The 26,229-nt window shown below is 25.1% G+C and overlaps 1 protein-coding gene across 1 annotated transcript in view; it reads right to left on the reverse strand.

Moving 5' to 3' along the window:
• The window catches only part of LOC129958863 (glucoside xylosyltransferase 1-like), a 42,964-nt gene extending 17,156 nt beyond the window's left edge, over positions 1-25,808 (reverse strand). The window contains exons 1-2 of the mRNA XM_056071584.1: positions 25,425-25,808; positions 1,219-1,381 (exon numbers count right to left, since the gene is read on the reverse strand). Of these exons, the coding sequence (XP_055927559.1) occupies positions 1,219-1,381; positions 25,425-25,678 (417 nt within the window). The 5' untranslated portion in view covers positions 25,679-25,808. The remainder of the gene's footprint in view (positions 1-1,218; positions 1,382-25,424) is intronic.
• Between the last annotated feature and the right edge of the window lie 421 nt (positions 25,809-26,229).

Consider the following 26,229-nt stretch of genomic DNA (forward strand, 5'->3'; position numbering starts at 1 on the left):
TTTTTGAAAAAAAAAAATCTATTTATCACAAGACAAATCTTGCAAATAAGACAGCAATTTTTTTTTTTTTTTTTTTTTAAGAAACACGGTTTGATCTGAAAATTTTCTTTTTTCATTTCTTAGCTTTCTTTAGCTTCTAATTTCTCAAGAATTCTTCAAAAGTCACAAAAATGTAAGCCTTTGACAAAGCTTCATGGGGTTTTGATTGTTATGAGCAGTAGATATTCTCACATACCTTAACATTTTTCTTGATATATCAAAGTAAAGTAGGCACATAAATTAATAATAACTACACTTTTATCACATTATCATAACTACACATAATAACTTTTATCATAACTACACATTAATCAATTATTATTTTAATATGATACAGCTGGCATTAAGCTTTCAATGGCTGAATTTATGGACAATGGAATAACTTTTGTAATACTAGAATGATTATGGGCATGCCACATTTGATACTATACATAAGAGGCAAAGCTAAGGAAAAAAAGCAAATAAATAGCAATTTAAATGAATTTTTTTGTTACATGAATTAAATTTCTTTCTAAAATGCCCCAGTCTTAGTCCGGAACACTGTAGGAGTAATGAAATCACATTTGCAAAAAATATATATAAAAAACTTATTATTTACAAAACTTTAAATTTAAAATATAACTTTGAATTTAACTGAATTTATTGAATAAATTACTAAGATTTTATTGCTTAATTATTTGAATAAATTACTAAGAAATTTAACCTGTTAATATCCAAATTTATTCAAGACATAAATTTTAGTATAACTCTAAGATTAATATAATTATGAAACAAAATTTTTGTCTAAAAAATCTTTTTAAATGGTTAAAATTAATTAAAAATCACTTTAATGTATTTTTTAAGGACATGCATCAAAAAAATTTCAAAATATAGTAAAATATCAAAAATTCGATTACTTATGAATTATTTTCTTTCTCTCTCTCTTTCTTTTTTTAAAGAATTATTTTGAAAATAAACCAAAAGAAAAAATAATTTCAAAATATGGCTAATGAGTATATTGAGAATGGTATATGACCATTAAAACCTGCTTAAGAGTTTTAGAATACAAATCAAATTTTTAGAAAAAAAAATTAAAAAACAATGGAGTGGACAGACTTTAACTACAGAAATGCTAACTGACATGAAATGAATATTTTGGACATAAAGGGGTTAACTTATCTATCAAGACCTTAAACAAACCTTATTTTTTAGGACTTCATGGTTATTGTCATCAACCACTAAAATAAAGTGAAGGCTTTCTTTTGAGAAGACTTGAGCAGATTTCAGAGTAACAAGTGTTTGATTTAATCGGTCACCACATAAAACTGCAGCAATTTTTATCTCTTCTGTTCCACTTCCAAACCTTAAATAAAATTAAACAGAAAATAAATGTACTTAACTTAATTATTCAAAAAACATTCAATTCTTAAAAATAAACTATATTACTTAATACAAAAAGAAATCTGCATTTATTGATACATTTTTTAAAAAATTTAACAAACCTCTATGTAATTAAATAATAAAATTTCTTTTCAATTGTTCAATGGTTGAAAATCATTTGATAACAAATAAATTAAAGAACACACTACTAGCTTAACACACAGCAGGAAAGAATTTGAACTATTTGTTGCTCTAAATGTTATTTTTTTTATATCTATATGGATTTAGCAAATAAAGCATATGAGCTTTTAATTTAGCACATAAAAAAGTGTTATATCATCAACATATTTGAAACAATCATCAATACATTATTATTGGCTAACATGCTAATTTCAAAAACTTAAATTACTGCAGAAAACATTTCAATAATAAACAAATTTTATTAAGGGGTAATTTTTTTCTTGGGAGATGTTCAGAATTATGTGTCTCCCCATAAAGCATGCTAATACTTTATATATTGAAATGGCATATAGTATTTCATAATACAATTATCAGCTTCAAATTAATATAGAAAGAATACAAAGAAATTATTTTTTTAATGTTTATTAAAATAAAGATAAAAAGAAAAAATAACTATATAGCATTACAAATCTTTAAAAAGCTTTTATTTTCAAATTAAAACAAAAAATGGATGGAATTAAACTATCTAATACAGAACTTTTCATATGTTAAACCATCCCAGCTTAAATTCAGAAATAATCATGAAATAGAACATGAAAAGAGTTCTTGAGCACTCTATGCAACTTTATTATGAAATACAAATATTCTATGTTTAAATTACCATGCAAACAATTAATAATAAACAATAAATTGTTTAATTTTTGAACTGCAACACATTAGAAGTTACACAGACAATAAATAAAATACTAATCCAACTACATGGCAATGGAAACAATGATCAAAGACTCAAAGTAAGCAGGACAGAACATTATAAATTTTTATATGAACCTGAAAGGAAACATTAAAACCCAAATACTAAGTATTTTTCTTAACATGATTATATAGAAACCTATGCAATAATATATATAATGTTTAGAATATCAAAATAAGCTAATATTATAACCACTATAAGTTAGATTAATATTAAAATCATTGGTGGATACACTAAGACCTCCTCTCCCCCCACACACACTCAAATCTTAGATAATATTTTACAGTCTGGAAGAAATTTTGTTATAAGGCTGATTGCATTTGAACAGTTAATTGGGCTTTATACAACTGCTTGAATTTAAAAAAAAAAAAAAAAAAAAAAAAAAAAAAAACTTGATCAATGAACAGTCAATTTGCCGTTGTAAACGTTAATGTAAAGTTACTATTATGAATACTAGATGTAATACATTTCATACAGCTGAATCAAGATGGTGTGTCTATAAAAGAATATCATATATTACTATCAAGAAAATAATATATTCTATATATTACAAATATATACACTATAGAATATTGTATAGTCAAAGCTTGGGATAAATTAATAGTTTTCTGGCAATCACAGAAGTTTAATATAATGATTTCAGCTAATATTAGTAGTATATAAATGCCTGTTCTGGCACACCTTAAGAGCCATCAATAATTTTAAAATAACCTCAAAATTTAGAGCAAAAATAGTGTAAAAAGGCCATAATTAGCACACCTTAAAATCCATCAATAATTTTAAAATAACCTCAAAATTTAGAGCAAAAATAGTATATAAATGCCTGTTCTGGCACACCTTAAGAGCCATCAATAATTTTAAAATAACCTCAAAATTTAGAGCAAAAATAGTGTAAAAAGGCCATAATTAGCACACCTTAAAAACCATCAATAATTTAAAAATAACCTCAAAATTTAGAGCAAAAATAGTGTAAAAAGGTCATAATTAGCACACCAAATAACATCAATAATTTAAAGTATCAAGTCAAAATTTAGAGCAAAAATAGTGTAAAAAGGGCATAATTAGCACACCTTAAAAATCCATCAAATAACATCAAAATTTAGAGCAAAAATAGTGTAAAAAGGGCATAATTAGCACACCTTAAAAATCCATCAAATAACCTCAAAATTTAGAGCAAAAATAACATTAACAAATAACATCAATAATTTAAAGTATCAAGTCAAAATTTAGAGCAAAAATAGTGTAAAAAGGTCATAATTAGCACACCAAATAACATCAATAATTTAAAATATCGAGCCAAAACTTGGAAAAAGTTAACAAATTAACCGAAAGGCTATCGTCTTAAAATCAATATAAATTCATGCGTTGTTCACATTATTATACACATAAAAAGAAATAAAAATATAAGAATAAAAATATAAAAAAAGAAAAAATTATTCATAAATACTGCACGCACCCCATTGAAAAAAATCTTTATGTTCTGTTAAAGGTTCGCCGTTTAATTTTATACATTGAAATCTAAAACCATATCGATCTACTTCTGTTATTTTAACAATAAAAGGTTCACCATATTTACAAATAGGTGTTACAGTTATTACAGGATGAATTCTAAAAGTTTCTGTAAAAATAACGTTTATTCGATCACTAGTACAACTACCTGTTGATATCTTTGTTTGCTTACCACCCATTTATAAAGATTAAAAAAAGAATTATTATTTATTCAAACACGTTCTTGCTATATACCATAATTTCATCCTTCTATAAAGTTTATTAAATTCTTCATCTGAAAGTTTCAGATTTCTCATAACTCTACAATCTGTTATTTTTTCAACATGTTTCATTATAAATTCAGAGGTTAAATTTTTCTGATATGAATAAATTTTATTCCAATTAACAGTTGTTTCTAGTTTTTCGATTATATTCATACTCATTTCATCTTGATACTGAGAAACTAAATCCATATCTAGTTTTCCAACATTTTCAAAAATAAATTTATCACTTAAAGTTTGATATTGTGAAATTGCAGGCCAGTGTACTTTATGATCATGCATTAAAATAAATTTTTCTGTTAATTTTTGAAATTTCGATATGATATCCCATTCAACTAAATGTTCATTTTCACTTATAAATTTTTCTGATAATTTTTGATAAGCTGATATATTTTTCCAATCAACTTTATCTTTAAACTCTAAAATGAAATTTTCTGATAATGTTTGATATCTAGAAATTAAATCCCATTTCACTTCATCTTTTAATTTTCTAATCAAACTTTCAGGCATACCACGTTCTTTTGAAACTTCATCCCAATTGACTTTTTCACTCATTTATTATAGGATGAAATTCTCTAATTAAATCTTCACTTAATTTTAGTTTTCGGGATATATAATACCAATCTACTTTATCTTGAAATATTCTTATGAAATCTTCACTTAATTTTTGATGTTCTGATATACCTTCCCAATCTACTTTATCTTGAAATATTCTTATGAAATCTTCACTTAATTTTTGGTGATATGATATACCTTCCCAATCTACTTTATGTTGAAATACTCTTATGAAATCTTCACTTAATTTTTGGTGATATGATATACCTTCCCAATCTACTTTATGTTGAAATTCTCGAATAAAATCTTCACTTAATTTTTGATTTTCTGATATAAGTTTCCAATTAACTTTATATTGAAATTCTCTTATAAAATCTTCACTTAATTTTTGATATTCTGATATAAGTTTCCAATTAACTTTATATTGAAATTCTCTTATAAAATCTTCACTTAATTTTTGATATTCTGATATAAGTTTCCAATTAAATTTATCTTGAAATTCTCTTATAAAATCTTCACTTAATTTTTGATATTCTGATATAAGTTTCCAATTAAATTTATCTTGAAATTCTCTTATAAAATCTTCACTTAATTTTTGTTTTATTGGTTTTTTATAGTCGGAAAGACTATCGTCTTTAAAATAGTTAGATGAACTCATTTATTTAGAAAAATTTTATAAGTCGAAATCTAAAATAAAAAATCAAGTTTATCTTGAAATTCTCTAATGAAATCTTCACTTAATTCTCGATATTCTGATATATAATACCAATCTACTTTATCTTGAAATTCTCTTATAAAATCTTCACTTATTTTTTGGTGACATGATATACAGTCCCAATCTACTAAATCTTTAAATTCTCTTATAAAGCTTCACTTAATTTTCAAATCTAGATTTTTTGACTTTTCTGCTAATATTGGTTTTTTATAGTCTTTAAAATAGGTAGATGAACTCATTTATTTAAGACGATAGTCTTTCCGACTATAAAAATTTTATAAATCAATTTCAGCTAATTTCTCAATATAAAGATAAGATTTCAATAACATATTAGACGTATCTTGATTATTATTAAATAATAGACGTATTATCAATTGAGAGTCAATTTTACCGTATGTTATAAAAATAATAGGATTTAATTTACCAATTTTGTCACCATATATGATATCAGTTGATTCATAATTTTCAATACTGATTGATATGTAAGGATTAAAATTAAATCTCTTTAAACAAAAGGTAATTTTTACCAGCATATCTTTCGTAAATCTCAGATCAGGAGTTAATAATGATGAAGTGAATTTATCAAAAACAATTGTAAAACTTTCGGGATAAGTATGATATTTATATTCTTGAGTTGCTAAGAATGTTTCAATTTTATTTAAGTTAGGAACATATAATCCATCATGGTCTCTAGTTAACATATTGTCAGTTTTTTTATCATTTATTTTTGTTTTTTTATCAACGTATTGTTTAGTAACTGCATCGTTTTTATCTTGAGGATTAGAAAGATTTTTATAGTCGGAAAGACTATCGTCTTAAAGAAATACCTTTCAAATCATAAAATTCTTCAGGTGGAACAGTATTCTTTTGACTTAAAGTTAAAGCATTTTTTTCGAAATATTGCTTATTGACAACATTCAAGTTTTTTATAGGATCTTTCACATTTCCGATAATTTTACCTTTAGCATCAAAATCACCATGTTCTGAATGAATTAAACTTCTTTTTTGCAATTCTACAATATCTTCTTTTAGTGATATTTGATTCAAATCAACATAAGATTTAGTAGCTGCATCACTTATATCTACAGGTTCATCTACATTTTTTAATTTCTTCTTTTCCATATCATAATCACCATTATCTGTTAATTTAGCTGAAAGCTATCGCTTAAATCCAATTCCTGGAGGTCCTATACGTCCTTCTGTCATTTCATCATCAAAAAGTGGATAATAAGCAGCCATTTATTATAGGATGAAAAGCGACTATCACTCTGAATGATCTTTTATACTAAACGTAAATTTATTCTCATACATATTTAAGTAACATTTATTCCTTTCCTTCAAAATAAAATAAAATATATAATCTTTTTGGGTATTATTTTCTAATTTCCAATGAAATATTAATTCTCTGGAAGATACAGAAGTAAGATTCTTATGAGCAGATAAATCTATACAGAGAAATGGATATAATTCTCCAAAATCTTTATATCCAATCATGCAACCTGTTTCTGTATTATTAGCATTATATCCTTCTTTTAAAAGAGCTGTATATGCATTATTATAATTTTTATCCGAAAAATTTACTTTATAATGATATTCAGGATAATCTTGTCCATTTACAGTAACCCAATATTCAACTATCCCTAAATTATCAAATATTAGATTATTTTTAGTATAATCTCCATTTCTATCATTATATTGGGGAATTGCATAAAATGCTGAGACTTCATCCCATTCAGTTGAAAGTTTATATGATCCATATTTTACTTTTAAGTTTATACCAGATTTTTCTATTCTATAATGATCCCAATATATATCTATATATGAATTTAAAACTTTCAATTCTGTAAATTTCAAATTTGCGGCATTTCTAAACTTTACATAAGGTAAAAATAATGATATTTTCTCAACTTTTACTTTAAAATCAGGGTTTGCATCATCTGTAATAATCATATCCTTACTAGTATTTCTCGTAAATTCCATTCTAACATGAAATCCAGTCAATACTTTTCTGTATTCATTAAAGAAATCGAATATATATTTCAAAGGAATCCATATATTAACGGTTTTACTATTTTTTGTGAAATAATACCTTTTATCAAAGCCTTTGTTATAATTCTCATTTATTTTTAACTTATTAAAAAATTCAGTTATTTTAGTTGTATCTGTTAAAGTTCCATCATATTTTAATATATTTATATCCTTCGTATCTGCTGTATCTGAGTAAAAAAACATATTTTGAGCTTCAGATTTTGAATAATCACTTGTAAAATGAATATGTCTTAAAACTTGATCTAGAATTGAACAATTTTCATTAATCGATTCGAGTGTAGTTGAGCCAATTTGCAGTTTTTTACCCTTAAAAAAACCTCCTCCATTCTCAAAAGTTGCTTTTCTATTTCCAATATTTAAATCATTTTTATCAGTAATTTTCATTTCCAGATGAATATAGGCTCCTGAATAAAATATATTATCATTTTCACCTCTAATACTAAACTTATACGTTGCATTTTCATCATAAGCATAACTTGGATTTTCACATTCTTTTTCCTGATATTCAAATTGTTCGAGATCATTATTTTGAAAATAATGAGTATCTGTCAAATCATAAATCTTTTCCATTTATTAAGGATGAAAAGTGTAAAGGTCACTTGGAATACTTTTTAAAGCCTCCTCCAATTTTATTCTTCGATAAAATTTCTTCTACTTTATCATGAAAAATTTTCTTTGTTTTATCTTCTAATACTGGTTTCACTCCTTTAATAGCTGCTAGAAACAAATCTTTAAAAAATCCTTTTCCTTGAATTTTTTCTCTTTTAGATGAAAAGCTATCTCTTTTACTTCTACGATATAATCTATGTTTATTCATTTATTATAGGATGAAAAGACATCTAAGTGGATAATCTTTCATGCATCAAATTGTAAATTTTCTTTAAATAATTTCCCTCTTCTTCATCATATACAGCTACAAAATTATATTCAACTCTTCCTTTATTCAAATCTATTAGTTCATTATTTTGATTAGTAATTCTCATTCTTATTCTATATATATTCTTCTTTTCCACAGCTGAAAATATCCAATTATTAAAATCTTTAGTTATATTACCACCATGAGGAATTTTACTAACGAATGAATGAATAACATCTGAATCACAATTATTAATTAATGAACCTTTTACGATGTCACAATGAATATAAATATTATCGATTCCATGTGTAATATCTGCAATATATTCACCAAATTGATTTTCCTGATCTAATATTTTAGATTTAAAACCTAATAATTGATGAAGATTTCCTTCTGTTAAATCCATTTTAAAATTTTTCTTCAAATTAACAGAAATTAATTCTCTTTCTTCAATAATACCAAATTTAATGGGTGAATCTATTCCGAATAGTTCAATCATATAACGATTTAAACTTTTAACAGTATAACTACCATTTGGAATTTTAATGATCCTTTCATTGTTTCCTTCAATCAATTTAAACTTATTATTATTAAATTTTTCACTTATGTTATGCCAAGTCTTTTTAATAGAAAACGACTCTAAAGCTAACTTTTTAATCTTCAAAGGAGGCGAATATTCAACTGTAAAGTCTTCAGATTTTTCATAATTATCTGATGTCAATTTTAAACGACTCATTTATTATAGTCGAAAAGACTATCGTCTTATGGATGAAAGTCGACTAATTTCTCATTATAAGCACTTGGTTCTTGAGTAAATGAATATAAAACTTCAACAGGTGATTTTCCTTTATTTCTTTCAGTTATGTATTTCATGCAAAATAAACCACATTTTACAGAAGTAGGTTGTTGTAAAAAACTAGAATTATATCTGATTTCTTTCTTAGATGTTTTAAGATAATTTACAATATTTTTAGGAATATCACCTTCTTTGAATTTGATCCCTTCATATTCATATTCACCAAAAGAATCAAAATATTCAACAAATTTATATTTAGGATCATTATAATAACAGACCCAATGAGTTCCAGATCCAGTTGAAATATCAAAATTAATTATCCCATTTTCAAATTTTCTCATTATTTTGGGTAATGTATCTATTGTAAAAACTCCTCGAAATCCTTTCTCTTTTATCATATTTTCATTAATCATTGCATCGGATATTCCCTTGGTAGATATACTCCCTTTCCATTCTTTGGTTTTCGATTTTTTTTTTTAGGGTGCCAACCCTTCAGTCTAGGATTACCAGAGCCTGTTACTTTATCTAATACTTTTTTAGTGCCCCAAGCTCCTAATCCTGTTGCTGCACCAGTTAAAAGAGGAATAAGAAATTGTAAAAATCCCCCATTTTTATTCAATTGAGCTTTACTGATTGTAATTCTTTTACCTTCATTAATTCGATTAATATTTGTTTTTGTTAAATACAATTCATAATTCGGTGATTTAGATTTATCGATTTGTAAGGTAATTTCCTCATTTTTTCTATAAGCCGATTTTAATTTATCTTTCTGCCCATCACTTAAAAAGACTTTCTTTTTAATATAACTCATTTATTAAGGATGAAAAAAAGCGTAAAGATGTTAATTCCTTTTATAAGAGAAATTTATGATAATATCGTATTACTTGATCATTAGTCATAAATCCTTCTTTATGTAATCTATCTATTAATATAACAACTTGATTATATATTTTTGCAGGAATATCACTTTTAAATTGACAAATTTTATCTGTTAATTTATCTAAAAGCATCTTTTTATCTTCTAAACCTTCTCCAATATAATCTTTACCTAAGTTTATAAGACTCAGTGCTTTTATGTATTTTTTCATATTATTCATCTTTTTATCTGCATCTTGTATTTGATCTGTTTTCCCATGTTTAGACGCATTTCCTTTTGCTCGTTTATATTCATCTCGTCTATCTTTTGCTTTTTTTATTATTGTATTCAGTTCATCTGCACTTTTATTTACTAATTCTGACGGTAATTCAAAACCTTCATTTTTAATAAAAGATGTATCTAAATCTTTATTAAAATGCATCTTAAATATATCGTCAGCTCTCTCAAACATATTTGTAATATCTGACGAATAATCAGGCTCAATTTCTAAAGGAATTTTGGATGATTCATGCTGTGGAATGATTGAAAAATCACTTACAATATTTTGTATAGCTCGTATTTGCTCTTTCGTATTTATTTCTTGTTTCTGAAATTCTTCTAAAATAGGCTTATATTTTTTCTTTAAAGATTTTTGTATTCCAATTTCTTCTTCTAATTTTTCTTCATTTATTCTTCTTTTTTCTTCATCTAATTTATTTATATGTAATAAATCTCTTATTTCTGAACTTTTCTTTAAAGGGGTAATCTTTTTATTCGTTCTATTTAAAGGTTTAGATACCTTTAAGGTGATAACCTGTCGGTTTAAAGCTTCTTCATTTATTCTTCTTTTTTCTTCTTCTAATTTTATGATACGTTTTAAATCTTTCAAGTCTTTTTCATTCATTTATTATTGTTGAAAAACTTAAGATTTGCAACGAGCAAAAGAATATTTGCAACGAGCAGAGCCATATTTGCAACGAGCAGACCTTTACGCTTTTCATCCTATAATAAATGATAAAAATCAAAAATTATAGTGAAGAAGAAGAATTTACAGATGAAAACCAAAATCCATATATACCAAAACATCCATTTCGTTTATTAATTACAGGAGCATCTGGTTCAGGAAAAACGAATTTATTATTGAATTTAATCTATGATTATTTAGATTTTGATGCTTTATACGTATGTGCTAAAGATTTATTTGAACCTAAATATTCTAAATTGCAAGAAAATTATACATTGTTTCAAGATCTTCAAAAAGAAGATATTATTAGCAATATTAAAAATCATAAAAAAAGGGAAAGGTTATTAAAATTGTACAACAAATTCAAAAAGAAAGAAGTCTTATTTTCATCTGATTTGAATGAATTTATTACAGTGGATGATTTAGATCCTGCTATTAAAAACTTGGTTATATTTGATGATTGCGTTACAGAAAAAAATCAAAAATGTATAGAAGATTTATTCATAAGAGGAAGGAAAAAAAATGCATCAATTATTTATTTATCACAATCTTATTATTCTACACCAATCAATATTAGAAAAAACTGTAATTATTTCATTTTTTTCAATCTTCAACCAAGAGAAATGAAACAAATTATTAGAGAAATAGATGGTAAATTAAACACAGAAGAATTTAAACAATTATATAATAAGTGCATTCAAAAACCATATGATTTCTTTATGCTAGATTTAGTGAATCCAAAAATGAGATACAGACAAAATTTTGACTATATTAAATGGACGAATATTTAGAAAAACGGATCTTTATTTACAGAAAGAGCTATAATTGCTTTCACAAGATAAGCATTTCTTTATCTGTCAGTAAGTTTATTTTAAGTGGAACAGGCTTATCAGCATTTGTTTTTATTCCTTTAGCAGCATTAAGTTTAAGTGCTGGAATTGTTGAAATTATTGAAAAATCGTTAAATATTTTAGAAAGAAAAGAAGAATATAAGCAATGTTATAGATTTTATAAACAATTGTTAAATTTATGGAAAGCTAAAGCAATTTCTGAAGAAGAAATATATCAAAGAGAACAAGATTTTATTAATAGTTTAAACTATTTTCCTGTCGAAAAATATGTAAAAAAGACTCAATTGAATGGATATAAATATGTTAATAACGTATGATTTTTTATCCTTAATAAATGGTTTGTGATAAGAAAAAGACACCTTGCAGCTGTAAAAAATTTGTTATTGAAAAAATATCAAAAAATGGAAAATTTAAAGGATATTGTCAAAAATGTGAACAACTAATAAGTAATCCGGAATCAGTTAAATATGGAAAAGGATTTATAAATTCAGCTATAAATAATTTACCATTCGAATTGCATTTACCAGGTCATAATTTTACTGGTCCTGGAACTCAATTATTATGGGGAAAACATAGATTAAATCCAGATTTATCATATAAAGATTTGAGTAAACCGATTAATAGAGTTGATAAAGCTGCTTATAATCATGATGTTTGTTATTTAAAAAATAAAGATACAAAAGTAAGAAATGAAGTATGTGATTCAAATATGTTGAAAGAATTGGATGATATTGAAAAGCCAACTATTAGAGAAAGAATTGAAAGAGCAATTGTAAAACCTATTATTAAAACTAAAAAAAGGTTTGGAATGGGAGGCGTTTTCATGATATATTGTGTAAAATGTAAAAAGGAAACAGAAACTAAAGATATGAAAGAAACTGTTACTAAAAATAATAGACCAATATTAAAAGGAATTTGTATACAATGTGGATCTAAAAAGTGTCGTTTTTTAGGGCGCTAGCCCTTCAGTCTAGGGCTCAGTCTAGGGCGCTAGCCCTTCGGTCTAGGGGGCAATCTAGGAAAGGAGAAAAAGCCTTAAAAGGAGAAAAAGCCTTAAAAGCCTTAAAAGTCCTTGAAAAAACATATTATAATCCAGAAACTGGATATTGTGGAATTAACGAGATAAAAAGAAAAACAGGGATAAAACAAAAAGAAATTGCAGATTTTTTACATTCTCAAGATGTTTATACTAGATATAAACCTGTTATAAGAAAATTTAAAAGAAGAAGAGTATATGTTTCTCATATTGATGATCAATGGCAAGCAGATTTATTATTCATAAAAAAATTTAGTAAATACAATGATGGAACTAATTATTTATTAACTGTCATTGATATTTTTAGCAAATATGCTTGGGCTATACCAATTAAAAGAAAAACAGGAGAAGAAGTTACTGAAGCATTTAAAAAGGTTTTTAAAGGCAGAATTCCTGAAAATCTTCAAACAGATAAAGGAACTGAATTTATTAATAAACATACTCAAAAGTTATTCAAAGATAATAATATTCATTGGTTTACAACAGAAAATGTTGAAATTAAATGCTCTATAGTTGAACGGTTTAATCGCACTATTAATACTAAAATAAGAAAATATTTAGCAGCTAACAATACTAAAACGTATATAAATGTATTACCGAAATTACTAAAAAATTATAACAATTCTTACCACAGATCTATAAAAATGACACCTATAGAAGCAAGTAAAGAAGAAAACGAATCATTAGTTTATAAGAATTTATACCAACAAAAAGTGATTAGAAAACCGAAATTTCAAGTAGGTGATAAAGTTAGAATATCTAAATATAAAGAAACTTTTACACGAGGTTATGATCCTACATTTACTGAAGAAATATTTCTAATCTCAAAAATATTAAAAACTGACCCAATAACATATAAAATTAAAGATTTAAATGATGAAGAAATTAAAGGAACGTATTATGAATCTGAATTGGTTAAATATAATAAAAAAGACAATGACTATAAGACTATAAAATTAAAAGAAAGGAAATAATCCGAAAAGATTTAAATTATTAGAAAAAATCGGAGGAAATAAAATTAGTTATGGAATTGGAGATAATATATAGCATCAGAGAAGCTTCTGGAGCGATGATAAGAAACCAGGAAGTTACGTAAATATGAATGAAAAAAGGCGTCCTTCAAGACTTTGAAGGACTTTTACAAGGTTCGTCAAAAGCTTTTGAAAAATATTCGTCTTTGATAAGAGTGCAATGAATGTAACACTGTTTAGTGGCTTCATCTTTTGGACTTTATATTATTTCTTTTTAATATCTGATAGGTTCAAAAAATTCCACGTACACTAAAACAGTGAAAACCTAATAAATGAATACTAATTTTTTAAAAGACTTGGAAGAAGATATTTCTTCTGAATTATTTGAAAGTAGTTAAACAAATAAAAAATAAGGAAATGTGTTATTTTAATCATATGAAAAGAAAACACAATTTAAATTTTACTAACGAAGCGGATGAATTGTTTTTAAAATTTTTAGAATTTGCGAATTATGCAATATACCACACACTTTAAAGATGACTAAAAATGAAAAGATCTGGAATGATTTTATGAAAAGCCTTAATAAAAATGTGTCGTAATAAATGGAAGTGCTAAGAACTTGTACATACTGTCGAATTGTAAAACCATTAGATGATTTCTATAAACATCGTAATTATGGTAAATTTAATCGAGATAATATATGTAAAACATGTAAATCTGTATATAATTATACAAAATATGATTGTGAATGTGGTAAACAATACTCTATGGGTCATAAAAAAAGACATGAAAGTTCAAGATATCATATTAGTCGTCTAGCGCAAAGTCCTTTAAAAAATGTTTCCTAATAAATGGAGGTGCAGTTTAAGTCAAAGACTATCGGTGAACTTAGAAAAGCTGTAAAACAGTTAAAAATTAAACAACCTAGAGGTTGTAAGAAAGATGAATTGATCAGATTATTAAGGAAATACATTAAAGAAACAGGTGAATATAAACCGGTTTTGGTAGATTTATTAAACTTGGATGTTACTGATTATTTGAATAAATGTAAAAGAGATAGCTTTTCAGCTAAAAAAATATTTAACAAAAAACCAGAAAAGCGTGATAAGATTAAAAAAATATTTGATTCTTTCGTAAAAAATTTATATGATTTTGATAAAGGTGAAATTGAAGGCCAGTTTAATCTTGATAAGTTATTTACATTGGAAGAAGATAGAAAATGTCATATATGTGGAAAATATTACAAAATCGAAGATATAGAGGAGCATATAAAAAAAGACTTAATGAATAAAAAATCAAAAAAGAAGAGAAAATGTATGATTTGTGGTGAATATTATAACATAGCACATTTAAGTAATCACATATCAAGTCGAAAACATCTAAAAGCATTATCAAAAATAAAAGATGGAGAAATTATAGAATATGACACTGCTTTTGAATCTAGATTAAGATCTTATAGAATTAATAATTATAATAATATTATAATCCCCTTAGAGTTTTTACAAGAGAAAAGAAAAATTGTAATTGATAAAATAAGACAAATTTTGAATGAATTTAATGGAATAAAAGTCAATTTAAAATTGTTTTGTTTGTATAGGTTAGATGATGAAATTCAGGAATTTTCATTCAAAACTGAGAATCAAATTATATTAAATTCTAATGATTTACATACTTTTTATGATAATGCTATTGACAAATTAATTAATGAATCTGATGAATTTATAGCAAAAGGCTCTGGTTGGAGTCTTGAAGAAATTAGATTTTTGGAATTGAGAATAAATAAATATCAACCTTTGAGTGGATCAAGTTATATTGATTTACCTGATGAAATTAAATCTAAAAAAGCTATAATAAATGTTAAAAATACAGATAATAAATGTTTTATGTGGTCTATATTATCAGCGATTCATCCTGTAAAAAAGAATCCTCAAAGAGTGTCAAAATATGAACAGTTTAAAGATGAATTGAATTTTAAAGGAATTAATTTCCCTGTTTCATTAGATAATATTAAAAAATTTGAAAAACAAAATAATATATCTGTAAATGTTTACAGTTATGACAGTTCGATTTATCCACTTAGAATAACTAACAATAAATTACAAAATCATGTAAACTTGTTTTATATGAAAGATGAGCAAAATGATCATTATTGTTGGATTAAAGATATAAATAAATTGGTCGGATCCCAAATTACTGTTGATCATCGAATATTTTTATGTGATAGATGTTTAAATCATTTTTATTCTGAGGAAAAATTAAAAATGCATGAAGAATACTGTAAAAAGAAAGAAGCTGTCACAATTAATATGCCAGAAAAAGGTAAAGTTATTCGATTTAAAAAATATAATCATAAAATGAGAAATCCATTTACTATATACGCAGATTTTGAGTGTCTTTTACATAAAATGGATACAAGTGAACCAGATCAAACTAAATCGTATACTATGAAATATCAGAAACATGAATCTGATAATTTTTGCTATTATATCAAATATGAAAATGATTATTTTAAACCTCCTATTCATTATAGAGGACCTGATGCAATAAAAAAGTTTATATCTATGTTAAAAGAGGATACTCTCGAAATTGAAATTTTTATAAAAGAGAAAACTGAAAAATATGAAAGTCTTAAATCAATGATAGATTTCGATAAAAATCATTACAAAAGAACTAATATTTGTCATATATGTGAAAATGAAATCTTAAAGGATTCTCCTGTTGATGGGGAAAAAAAAGTAATTGATCACTGTCATTTAACCGGAAAATATAGAGGTCCAGCTCATAATATTTGTAATTTAAATTATAAAATTCCAAAATTTATTCCAGTAAAAATCCATAATTTAACAGGTTATGATTCTCATTTATTTATAAAAGAGCTCGGATTTGATAAATCAAAAATAGATGCTATACCTAATACTGAAGAAAAATATATATCTTTCAGCAAAAAAATAGGAGGAATGAAATTGAGATTTATTGATTCATTTAAATTTATGTCATCCAGTTTAGATGAATTATCAAAAAACTTGAGAAAGATGCCTGAAAATGAGTTGAGTAAATATCCGTCAAAAATAAGAGAAATGAAATATATTAATTATTTAAAATCGAAATTTAGAGAGACATCATTACATTTTCCTGATGACAAATTAGATCTCATAACAAGAAAAGGTGTATATCCGTATGATTATATGGATTCTAAAGATAAATATGAAGAAACAAAATTACCTCCAAAAGATAAATTTTATAATAAATTGAATGAATGTCATATAACTGATGAAGAATATCAACATGCTCAACGTGTTTGGAAAGCATTTAATATAAAAAATTTGGGTGAATATACAGATTTATATGTTAAAACAGATGTATTAATTTTAACAGATGTATTTGAAAATTTTAGAGATGTTTGTTTAAAAACTTATAAATTAGATCCAGATTGGTATTTTACTGCTCCTGGTTTATCTTGGGATGCAATGTTAAAAATGACAAAAATTAAATTAGATTTATTAGATGATTATGATATGATTCTTATGTTAGAAAAAGGATTAAGAGGTGGAGTTTCGCAATGTTGTAATAGATATGGGAAAGCAAATAATAAATATATGAAAAATTATGATGAAAGCAAAGAATCCAATTTTTTAATGTATTTAGATGCTAATAACTTATATGGATGGGCAATGAGTCAATATTTACCTTATGGAGGATTTAAATGGATAAATACAAATGCAATACAAAATGCAATACAAAATATTCTTAAATGTCCTGATGATTCAGAAAAAGGATATATATTGGAAGTTGATTTAGAATATCCAAAAGAATTACATGATTATCATACAGATTTACCATTATGTCCTGAAAATAGAATTCCTGAAAATTCTAAACAAGGTAAGTTATTAACAACTTTATACGATAAAGAGAAATATGTAGTTCATTATAGAAGTTTAAAACAGTATTTGAAAATGGGTTTAAAAATTATAAAAGTACATAGAATATTGAAATTCAAACAATCGAATTGGTTGAAAAAATATATAGATTTAAACACTGAAATGAGAAAACGAGCAACTAATGATTTTGAGAAAGATTTTTATAAATTGATGAATAACTCAGTATTTGGAAAAACCATGGAAAACATAAGAAAACGAATAGATATAAGATTATGTTGTAATTATGATCAAGTTAAAAAATTAATTGCCAAACCTCATTTTAAAAGTCGAACTATTTTTGATGAAAATTTGGTTGCTGTTCATATGAAAAAGACAAAAATACTTTTTAATAAACCAATCTATGTTGGAATGAGTATATTAGATTTGTCTAAATATTTAATGTATGATTTCCATTATAATGTAATGAAGCCAAGATATAAGAATAATATTAAATTATTATATATGGATACAGATAGTTTCATATATGATATTAAAACAGATGATTTTTATGAAGATATGAAATCTATGATTGATTATTTTGATACTTCTGATTATCAAGAAAATAATCTATATAATATGCCGAGATGTAATAAAAAAATATTGGGTAAAATGAAAGATGAAAATAGTGGTGTTATTATGGAAGAATTTGTAGGTTTAAGAAGTAAAATGTATGCAATCAGACTAGAAAAATGTGAAATTAAAAAATCGAAAGGAGTTAAAAAATCTGTAGTTAAAAATAGAATATCATTTGATGATTATAAAAAATGTTTATTTGATAAAATTCATCAATATAGAACACAGAATTTAATTCGAAGTATGAAACATGAGCTGTATTCAATTCAAATAAATAAAATAGCTTTATCAGCAAAAGATGATAAAAGATATATTTTAGAAGATGGAATTCACACTTTAGCATTGGGTCATTATAAGACGATAGATTCTTAAAGGAAATAAATGGAGGATCTAGAACAACTTACACAAGAACTTATGAAACTAAATTCAAAATATTTAAGATCTGACTTGCATGAATTAATAACGAAATATGTCAAAGAAATAATTAATTCATATACAAATAAAATATCTAATGCATTGGAAAATATCGATTCAAACACACAATTAATCAACTCAATTGAAGAAATAATCGATTCATAAGATTTTTTATAGTCGGAAAGACTATCGTCTTAAATAAATGGAAGCTTTCAATAGACTTAAGCCACTTGTAACATATAGATTAAAAGATTTAAAGAATGGTGAATACACTCTATTATCTTTGAAAAAAATTCAATCTGCTAAATATGGATATATAGTTATTGCAAAATTACAAGTTGAAGGGCAAGAAAAAGAATATTTTCTCCCTAAACATAAATCTAATATATCTGATGAAGCAATTGATATAATTAATGAAGGCTCATATATTTTTGGTTATAGAGGTAAGGTTGATGGTAAATATGATGATTGCTATATCAAGAAAATTGAATAGTGAAACCTTTTTCTTTTTATATTTTTATTCTTATATTTTTATTCTTATATTTTTATTTCTTTTTATGTGTATAATAATGTGAACAACGCATGAATTTATATTGATTTTAAGACGATAGCCTTTCGGTTAATTTGTTAACTTTTTCCAAGTTTTGGCTCGATATTTTAAATTATTGATGTTATTTGGTGTGCTAATTATGACCTTTTTACACTATTTTTGCTCTAAATTTTGACTTGATACTTTAAATTATTGATGTTATTTGTTAATGTTATTTTTGCTCTAAATTTTGAGGTTATTTGATGGATTTTTAAGGTGTGCTAATTATGCCCTTTTTACACTATTTTTGCTCTAAATTTTGATGTTATTTGATGGATTTTTAAGGTGTGCTAATTATGCCCTTTTTACACTATTTTTGCTCTAAATTTTGACTTGATACTTTAAATTATTGATGTTATTTGGTGTGCTAATTATGACCTTTTTACACTATTTTTGCTCTAAATTTTGAGGTTATTTTTAAATTATTGATGGTTTTTAAGGTGTGCTAATTATGGCCTTTTTACACTATTTTTGCTCTAAATTTTGAGGTTATTTTAAAATTATTGATGGCTCTTAAGGTGTGCCAGAACAGGCATTTATATACTATTTTTGCTCTAAATTTTGAGGTTATTTTAAAATTATTGATGGATTTTAAGGTGTGCTAATTATGGCCTTTTTACACTATTTTTGCTCTAAATTTTGAGGTTATTTTAAAATTATTGATGGCTCTTAAGGTGTGCCAGAACAGGCATTTATATACTACTAATATTTCCTTTTATTTCCTATGAAATTGATTAACTAAAGTTTGAAAATATCAGCTACAATTTTGCATTTAAAATAAAGTCATAAGATGTATAAAGGCACAGTTTAGTCCCAAACACCTTATTCCTGACCAATCTGGTGCTTCTTATTGACATCCAAACCTTTTCAGAAAATATATGTACCCAAAACTATATTGTTGAGTATGATCCACCTCAAAGTGTTATTTTGCCCCAAATCATGACGATTAAGTTAGGATATTATACTCACTTTTCTGTAGTTATGATATCAACTTAATTTAGTAGTTATAAATCAAATATCCATTTAAACAGGGAACAATTGACAGGATAACCTGGATAATAAATGTACTGGAATGAAGAAGCTCTAAGTTTGCAAAAGTTAGAAGTTGAGATCTTACTTGTTAAGAAAAGATTTCAATAGAAGAACTTCTTAATTTTCAGTCAAAAAAAAAAAAAAAAAAAAAACTATAGTGGTAAACCATTATAATACCATGGTCTGGAGGAATAGGCACATCACCTCAAGAAATTTAAAAATATATGCTCAATTATTAAAAATGGCAATGGGAAAGTGATAATGTGGAAGTACATAGATTTTTTTGAGGTTGATAAACTCAAAATAGTAATATGTACAGTTTCGTGGGGGGAGGGGGAACCCACCCAAACTTTATTCTGCTGCTGATCATTGTATATGAAAACTAAAAATACTACTTTAAAACTAATAATGCAGATTAAAAGTTGATGTTCCTAAAATGTTGATAGGGAATTGTGTACACATTTAAAATTGTACAAACTTTAAAACTTTCTAAGGCAACATGCTTTTTTGATGTCATTAATAAAATCTGCATGGAAAAATCATCTAGAGTATGCATTTTGGTTAATATATCATGATTTCATTGTGAGATTTGACATTTTTCTGTTAATTGGCTGTTCCCATATTTAAATGTATAAGATTTATATATTTTCTTGACATCAAGTAAGAGTATTTTTTATTTTTGTGACACTTTAAAAGCATTGGGGAAGTTAGAATCTACATGTTAAATTTGACTGTTACATCGTGAATGTTAAAATAATTACCATGGAAATTTCTGGAACAAATTTCATTCTTTTCTGTAAAGAAATATTCAACAGCATTGAAATGTTTGCTTAAATTACATCTGAGCCTGAATCATCATTATGCTGATAGCATCAAAATGGAAAATTTTGTTGTGTGTGCGAAAGAAATAAAACTGAATACATATTATTTTTGTTTAAAAGAAAAATTAATTTTAGTGTTAAAATTAATATTTTCCCAATAGAGAGAAAAACAATTAACTCATCTTTATTCTTTTTTTTTTTTGCTTTATTTCTGCATTTCTTTATAAGTATATATTATTCTTCGTCATTGATTACTACTCATAAATATGATACACCACTTTATTTTACGAGCACATGAAAAAAGCATTGTCTCTTATTCATTGATAAATATAAATCAGTTCCCCCCCCCCATGCTTCACTGGCAACTTTCAGTTCAAACAAGCACATTTTGATTATAAAGGAATTATAATATAATGACATGTATACAGGGTACATGATTGTCACAGACAAGGAATATAAATCACAGATCATCATTTTAAATGCTCATTCATTTATTTATTCTACATATCTTTAATTTCCATTCTTGTTGCATTTTTTAAAACTATTATTCATCCAATATTTTGCTGATATGAATAGAAATTTAAAAGCAGATATAATTATAGAAATAATTATAATTTATATAATTAAAAAGAATAATTATTTTATTTTTATAATCATGAGAGTAATTAATCCATAGAATGTCTTTAAGAAGTATCCAGTTTAATAATCAAAAATTTATATTAGAATGTGTGCAATCTTTGCATCTCTTCTTAAAGTTTTAAATTCTATCCAAAAGGATAAGCTTTAAAGTATTGCAATAGAAGTATTTGTCAAATTAAGATTTTTGATATATTTGAGTCCAAATAAAAAATAACTGCAAATATTTAATAAAAAAGTCTCTTGCAATTTCTAGTTTTCTTTTTAAGTATAAAATCTTTAAAAAAAAAGTACTAAATTAAAAAAGAGTTTTATCCAAAACTTTACATAATTTCTTGTCATAAATTATTTTTTGCTTATCAAGATAAATTCTATTTCCCTTATTTCCAAAAAGTGTATTCATTTTGATACTGAAGTAAACTGAAATTTATTGTTTTAAAATTTTATTTGATCTGCTTCTATCTTTTGATTCATTTATTCAGCAAAAACTGCATAATTTTACACAGATAAAAATAGTGGTAAATTAAAATTTTAATTAATATATGAATCATTAAAATTATTTGAAATTCTTTGTTTTTGCATGTGTAGGGAATAAATGTATGATATATTTTGCACCCAAAAAATGAATACAAAATGCACTATCCAATAATGTTTTGATACCTGAATTTTTTACTCCATTTATGATTATATGCAATAGAAGAAATATCAAGAGTATAAACATATTTCAATAAATTTAATTAAAACAGACCATAGTCTGTTTGTCATGCACTAATTATAGATATAAATAATAAGGTTAATATGTTCCTAAATTTAAATAGTTACAACCCTATAAAGTATTTACTAGGAAATAAAATTTCCATTTTTCAGTAATTTCTTATATTCTGTAGGTGACATTATGTGAGCCCAAAAGTAAAAACTACAAGGAAAGAACCTATCCTCCACATTTAAAAGCAGTGACTAATAATAACATATTATTGTAAAGGAAAGCATTTTTTTTTTTTAAAAAAAACTTTGATTTCATTTGTCTGTTGCTGATGTATACTTTTACATTACAACAACATGGAAAATGACATTTGATTTATGAAATTTATAATCAGTTATATTTGACTGCCAAATAAAATAATACTGACATATTGAAATTTGCGAATATACCATTACATGCATTGTTTTAGAGACAAAACAGAAAACTTAATGTAACAGAAAAGCTATTAGTAGAAATGGGCTGAAATTTTACATGCCCCCATAAAATGACCTTTTTAAACTCTAATTTTGAATACTCACATATAGAAAAGTACTTTTTAATGATTAATATGTATGCAAAATGTGTTGAATACCTTATAATTTCACAGCAAAAAAACGTTTAGGTCAATAACTATATTATTTTTAAAAATGTGAATAAAAGTTCAAAATTTTATTTTAAAATTAGTAGTTTAAAATGTTGTTAACTCATAATTTTGAAATGCATAGACCTAGATTAATAAAATTTGGTTCCTGGGAAATACTTTTGATGTAGTTTAAAATTTGATGAGAAAAAATGATCTTGCTTCTGGAAATTTTGAAGTTTGTTCTTGTTTCAATATACAGATAGCCACTTATAAAACTTTTGATTCAAAAACCTTTAAGAATATATTAATTCCTTTCAAATTATATCCTTTTTATGACTGTATGATAAAAAATGCCAGAATAAAGTTGGGTGGATACTTTTTCCCCCCCCCTGCAACTGCACATATGTGGCAATGTTTTAGTACGTTTTTAATATGCATAATATGACATAGTAACATATTTTATCCTTCAACTTAACAATGACTCCAAAGGTGACTCCAGCATAGCTTTTTTAGTTATCGATACTTCACAAAGCATTAAATGACTGCAGTCACCGCTGATCTCTCAACTTGAAAGCAACAAAGAACTTTTGAAAAGTAATTGATTATTAATTCAAAGATCATATAAAGAGAAAATTGTCATAAAATAAGTAGATATTATAAAGATATGTAGAAGAAAAACATATATTAAAGGCATTGTTTCCAAAGATATTTAGAGGAACTGTTGAAACATGATAAAAATACATGATGCTTCTAATCAATCTGTGGTCAGTGCTTCTATGCATTCAAAAAATCACACTTGGAAAAAGCAGGTGGAGATTAACAACTTACGCTGGAATTTTTTACTAACAAAACTTTGTATAAATAGTTTGTAGATAGTTGAATCCAGATTACATGAATATAGTAATATGAAAATCTTTAAAGAATTAAAATAATAAATTTTTACTATTAACATTTTGTGAAAATAGATGGTTGAATATTGGTTGTATGAATATAATAATATGGAAAACTTTAAAAGAAAATAAACTTAAAAATTTTAAAATAGTAACTGCAAATAAAATTTCCACATATATTCCACCAATAAAGATTTCAAATTCAGCTCTTTTCGGCATGTTCAAATACATAAATCACCCAATGAAAAGGATATAGTAAGATATCTGTTAATTTTAATTTTCTCAAACTTTGTCCCATTTCTCTCTTATATGAGTCCCATACCTCTCTCATATAAGAAAGATGTGGGACAAAAATGTTACAATTTTTAACTATGCAAATAAAAGCTAAATGTTTATATTTTACCGTTTTTGTATTTTTTAAAAAATAAATTAAAAAACATGCGGCTAGATTTTTATAAACTGTGTTCTTAGTAAAACTAAACTGGTGAATAATTTTTCTTTTCTTTCTTTCTTTCTTTTTTTTTTTTTTTTTGTGAAATATTTCCCACTCTTCCTGACTTCCTATAAATTTTTTTTAATGCTTCATGTGACAACCCTGCTTTAACTATCAAAGGAATTTGTAAGCAGTAGTAAGAGAGACTTAATAATTTCATAAGTAATTTCCAAATATTTTTTTAAGACTGATTTCAGGAACACATAATTAACTTTGGATATAATGCAGGACACTTGACAGTTAAATAAAGATCTGGCTTAAAAATTAATAGCAAAACATTTCTCTTCCTAAAAACAACGAAACATTAAAATGCTCATTTTCAGTGAAAAAATGTCAGAAATTTAATCAGATATTAAAAAACATTGTGAATACAAATAAAATAATGTATCTTAAAAGTAAGAATAAATGATAAACAGGCTAAGATAATTAGTGTAAGTCCTGTCTATACTAGAATGAACTTTGATTTTTGTTATAGTTTTGAAAGTTTGGAATGTTAAGAACTGAGAATCATCAAAGTAATTTTAAGATCTATAAAAGAATTAAATACAAAACAAAAATTTACAAAGAAAATTTGAATTTGCCAAATGATTCTAGTTACAAAAATAATGCATTTAAAAGGTTAAAATTTAATAATTTTCAGGCTTTTTGCAAAAAAACCATTTTTTAATACACCATAATAATAACATAATGATTTTTTTCCTTATTAGTTAATGTAGCTAACTGAAGTTTAACAGATGAAAGAACCCAGTTCAAAACTGTAAACAAAAGAAAACTTTAAAAATATAAGTCAAAATTTACACAGATCGGATATATACAGTTATACAAATTCCCTCATATTTTCACTTTAACAATAAACAAATATTTCTAATTACGGAGAACCATACAAAATATGCTAGCATCAAAATGTAAAAAAAAAAAATAAAAGAAACCTTAAAATTCAAATGGTAAAAACCATGAAAATATTACTAAGAAATAAATAAACCTTACCTGTAAATTTTACCATCATATTTTTCTAGCCTTTTTCTACGAAATGGAGATGTCTTTATCATATTTAACACTGTAGAATTCTGTAGCTTATCAGAAATTTTTACTTTATTTTGTTTTGTATACCTTTTTAAGGAACGTGGTTTTAAATATTGTGTTTCTTTTTTAATTGCTACATAATATAATAGAGCTGTAGATGTAATTAAGAATAAAACTGCCAACCTGACATAAAAAGCTTTATGTTGGCGTATTAGCATAATTTTTCAAGAGTAAATAATTACAGACAAAGACATGGTATTCGGATCTCACAATGTTAACCGAATTTCGCATACAAATTGTGGTACAATCTCTTTTGTCAGTTGTCAAAATTGCGGTAAATTTTGATAGGAAAACAATAAATACAAAAGAAGGTTACAGTTTCAGTGAACTTTTAGTTTGTTTCGGTTTCATTAGTTGAATTATTTTCAACAAATTAGGAATAAAATTTGCAGCGATTTTTTCAATAATAAATATTTTTGATATTATTATGAAGGAAGAGAAATATTTTTGTCATCATCATCAGGGATGATAAATATTTGAAAAACTGTTAATTTGAAACCACTATCTAAAGTCACAAATGTTAGATATTTATTAACAACAATTTTTTGGATTATAAATATGTTTTTTATTATTATTTTTAAACATTTGTTTCAAATAACTATTATTTCCATTACACACATAATTTTAAAACGTTTTATTAAGTACAAATAAAGTGTTTTCTTAAAAAAAAAAATGAAATAAAAATTGTCATTTCAATTTATACTTTCTC

This window comes from Argiope bruennichi, chromosome X1, assembly GCF_947563725.1.
Source record: "Argiope bruennichi chromosome X1, qqArgBrue1.1, whole genome shotgun sequence".
NCBI classification, from domain to species: domain Eukaryota; kingdom Metazoa; phylum Arthropoda; class Arachnida; order Araneae; family Araneidae; genus Argiope; species Argiope bruennichi.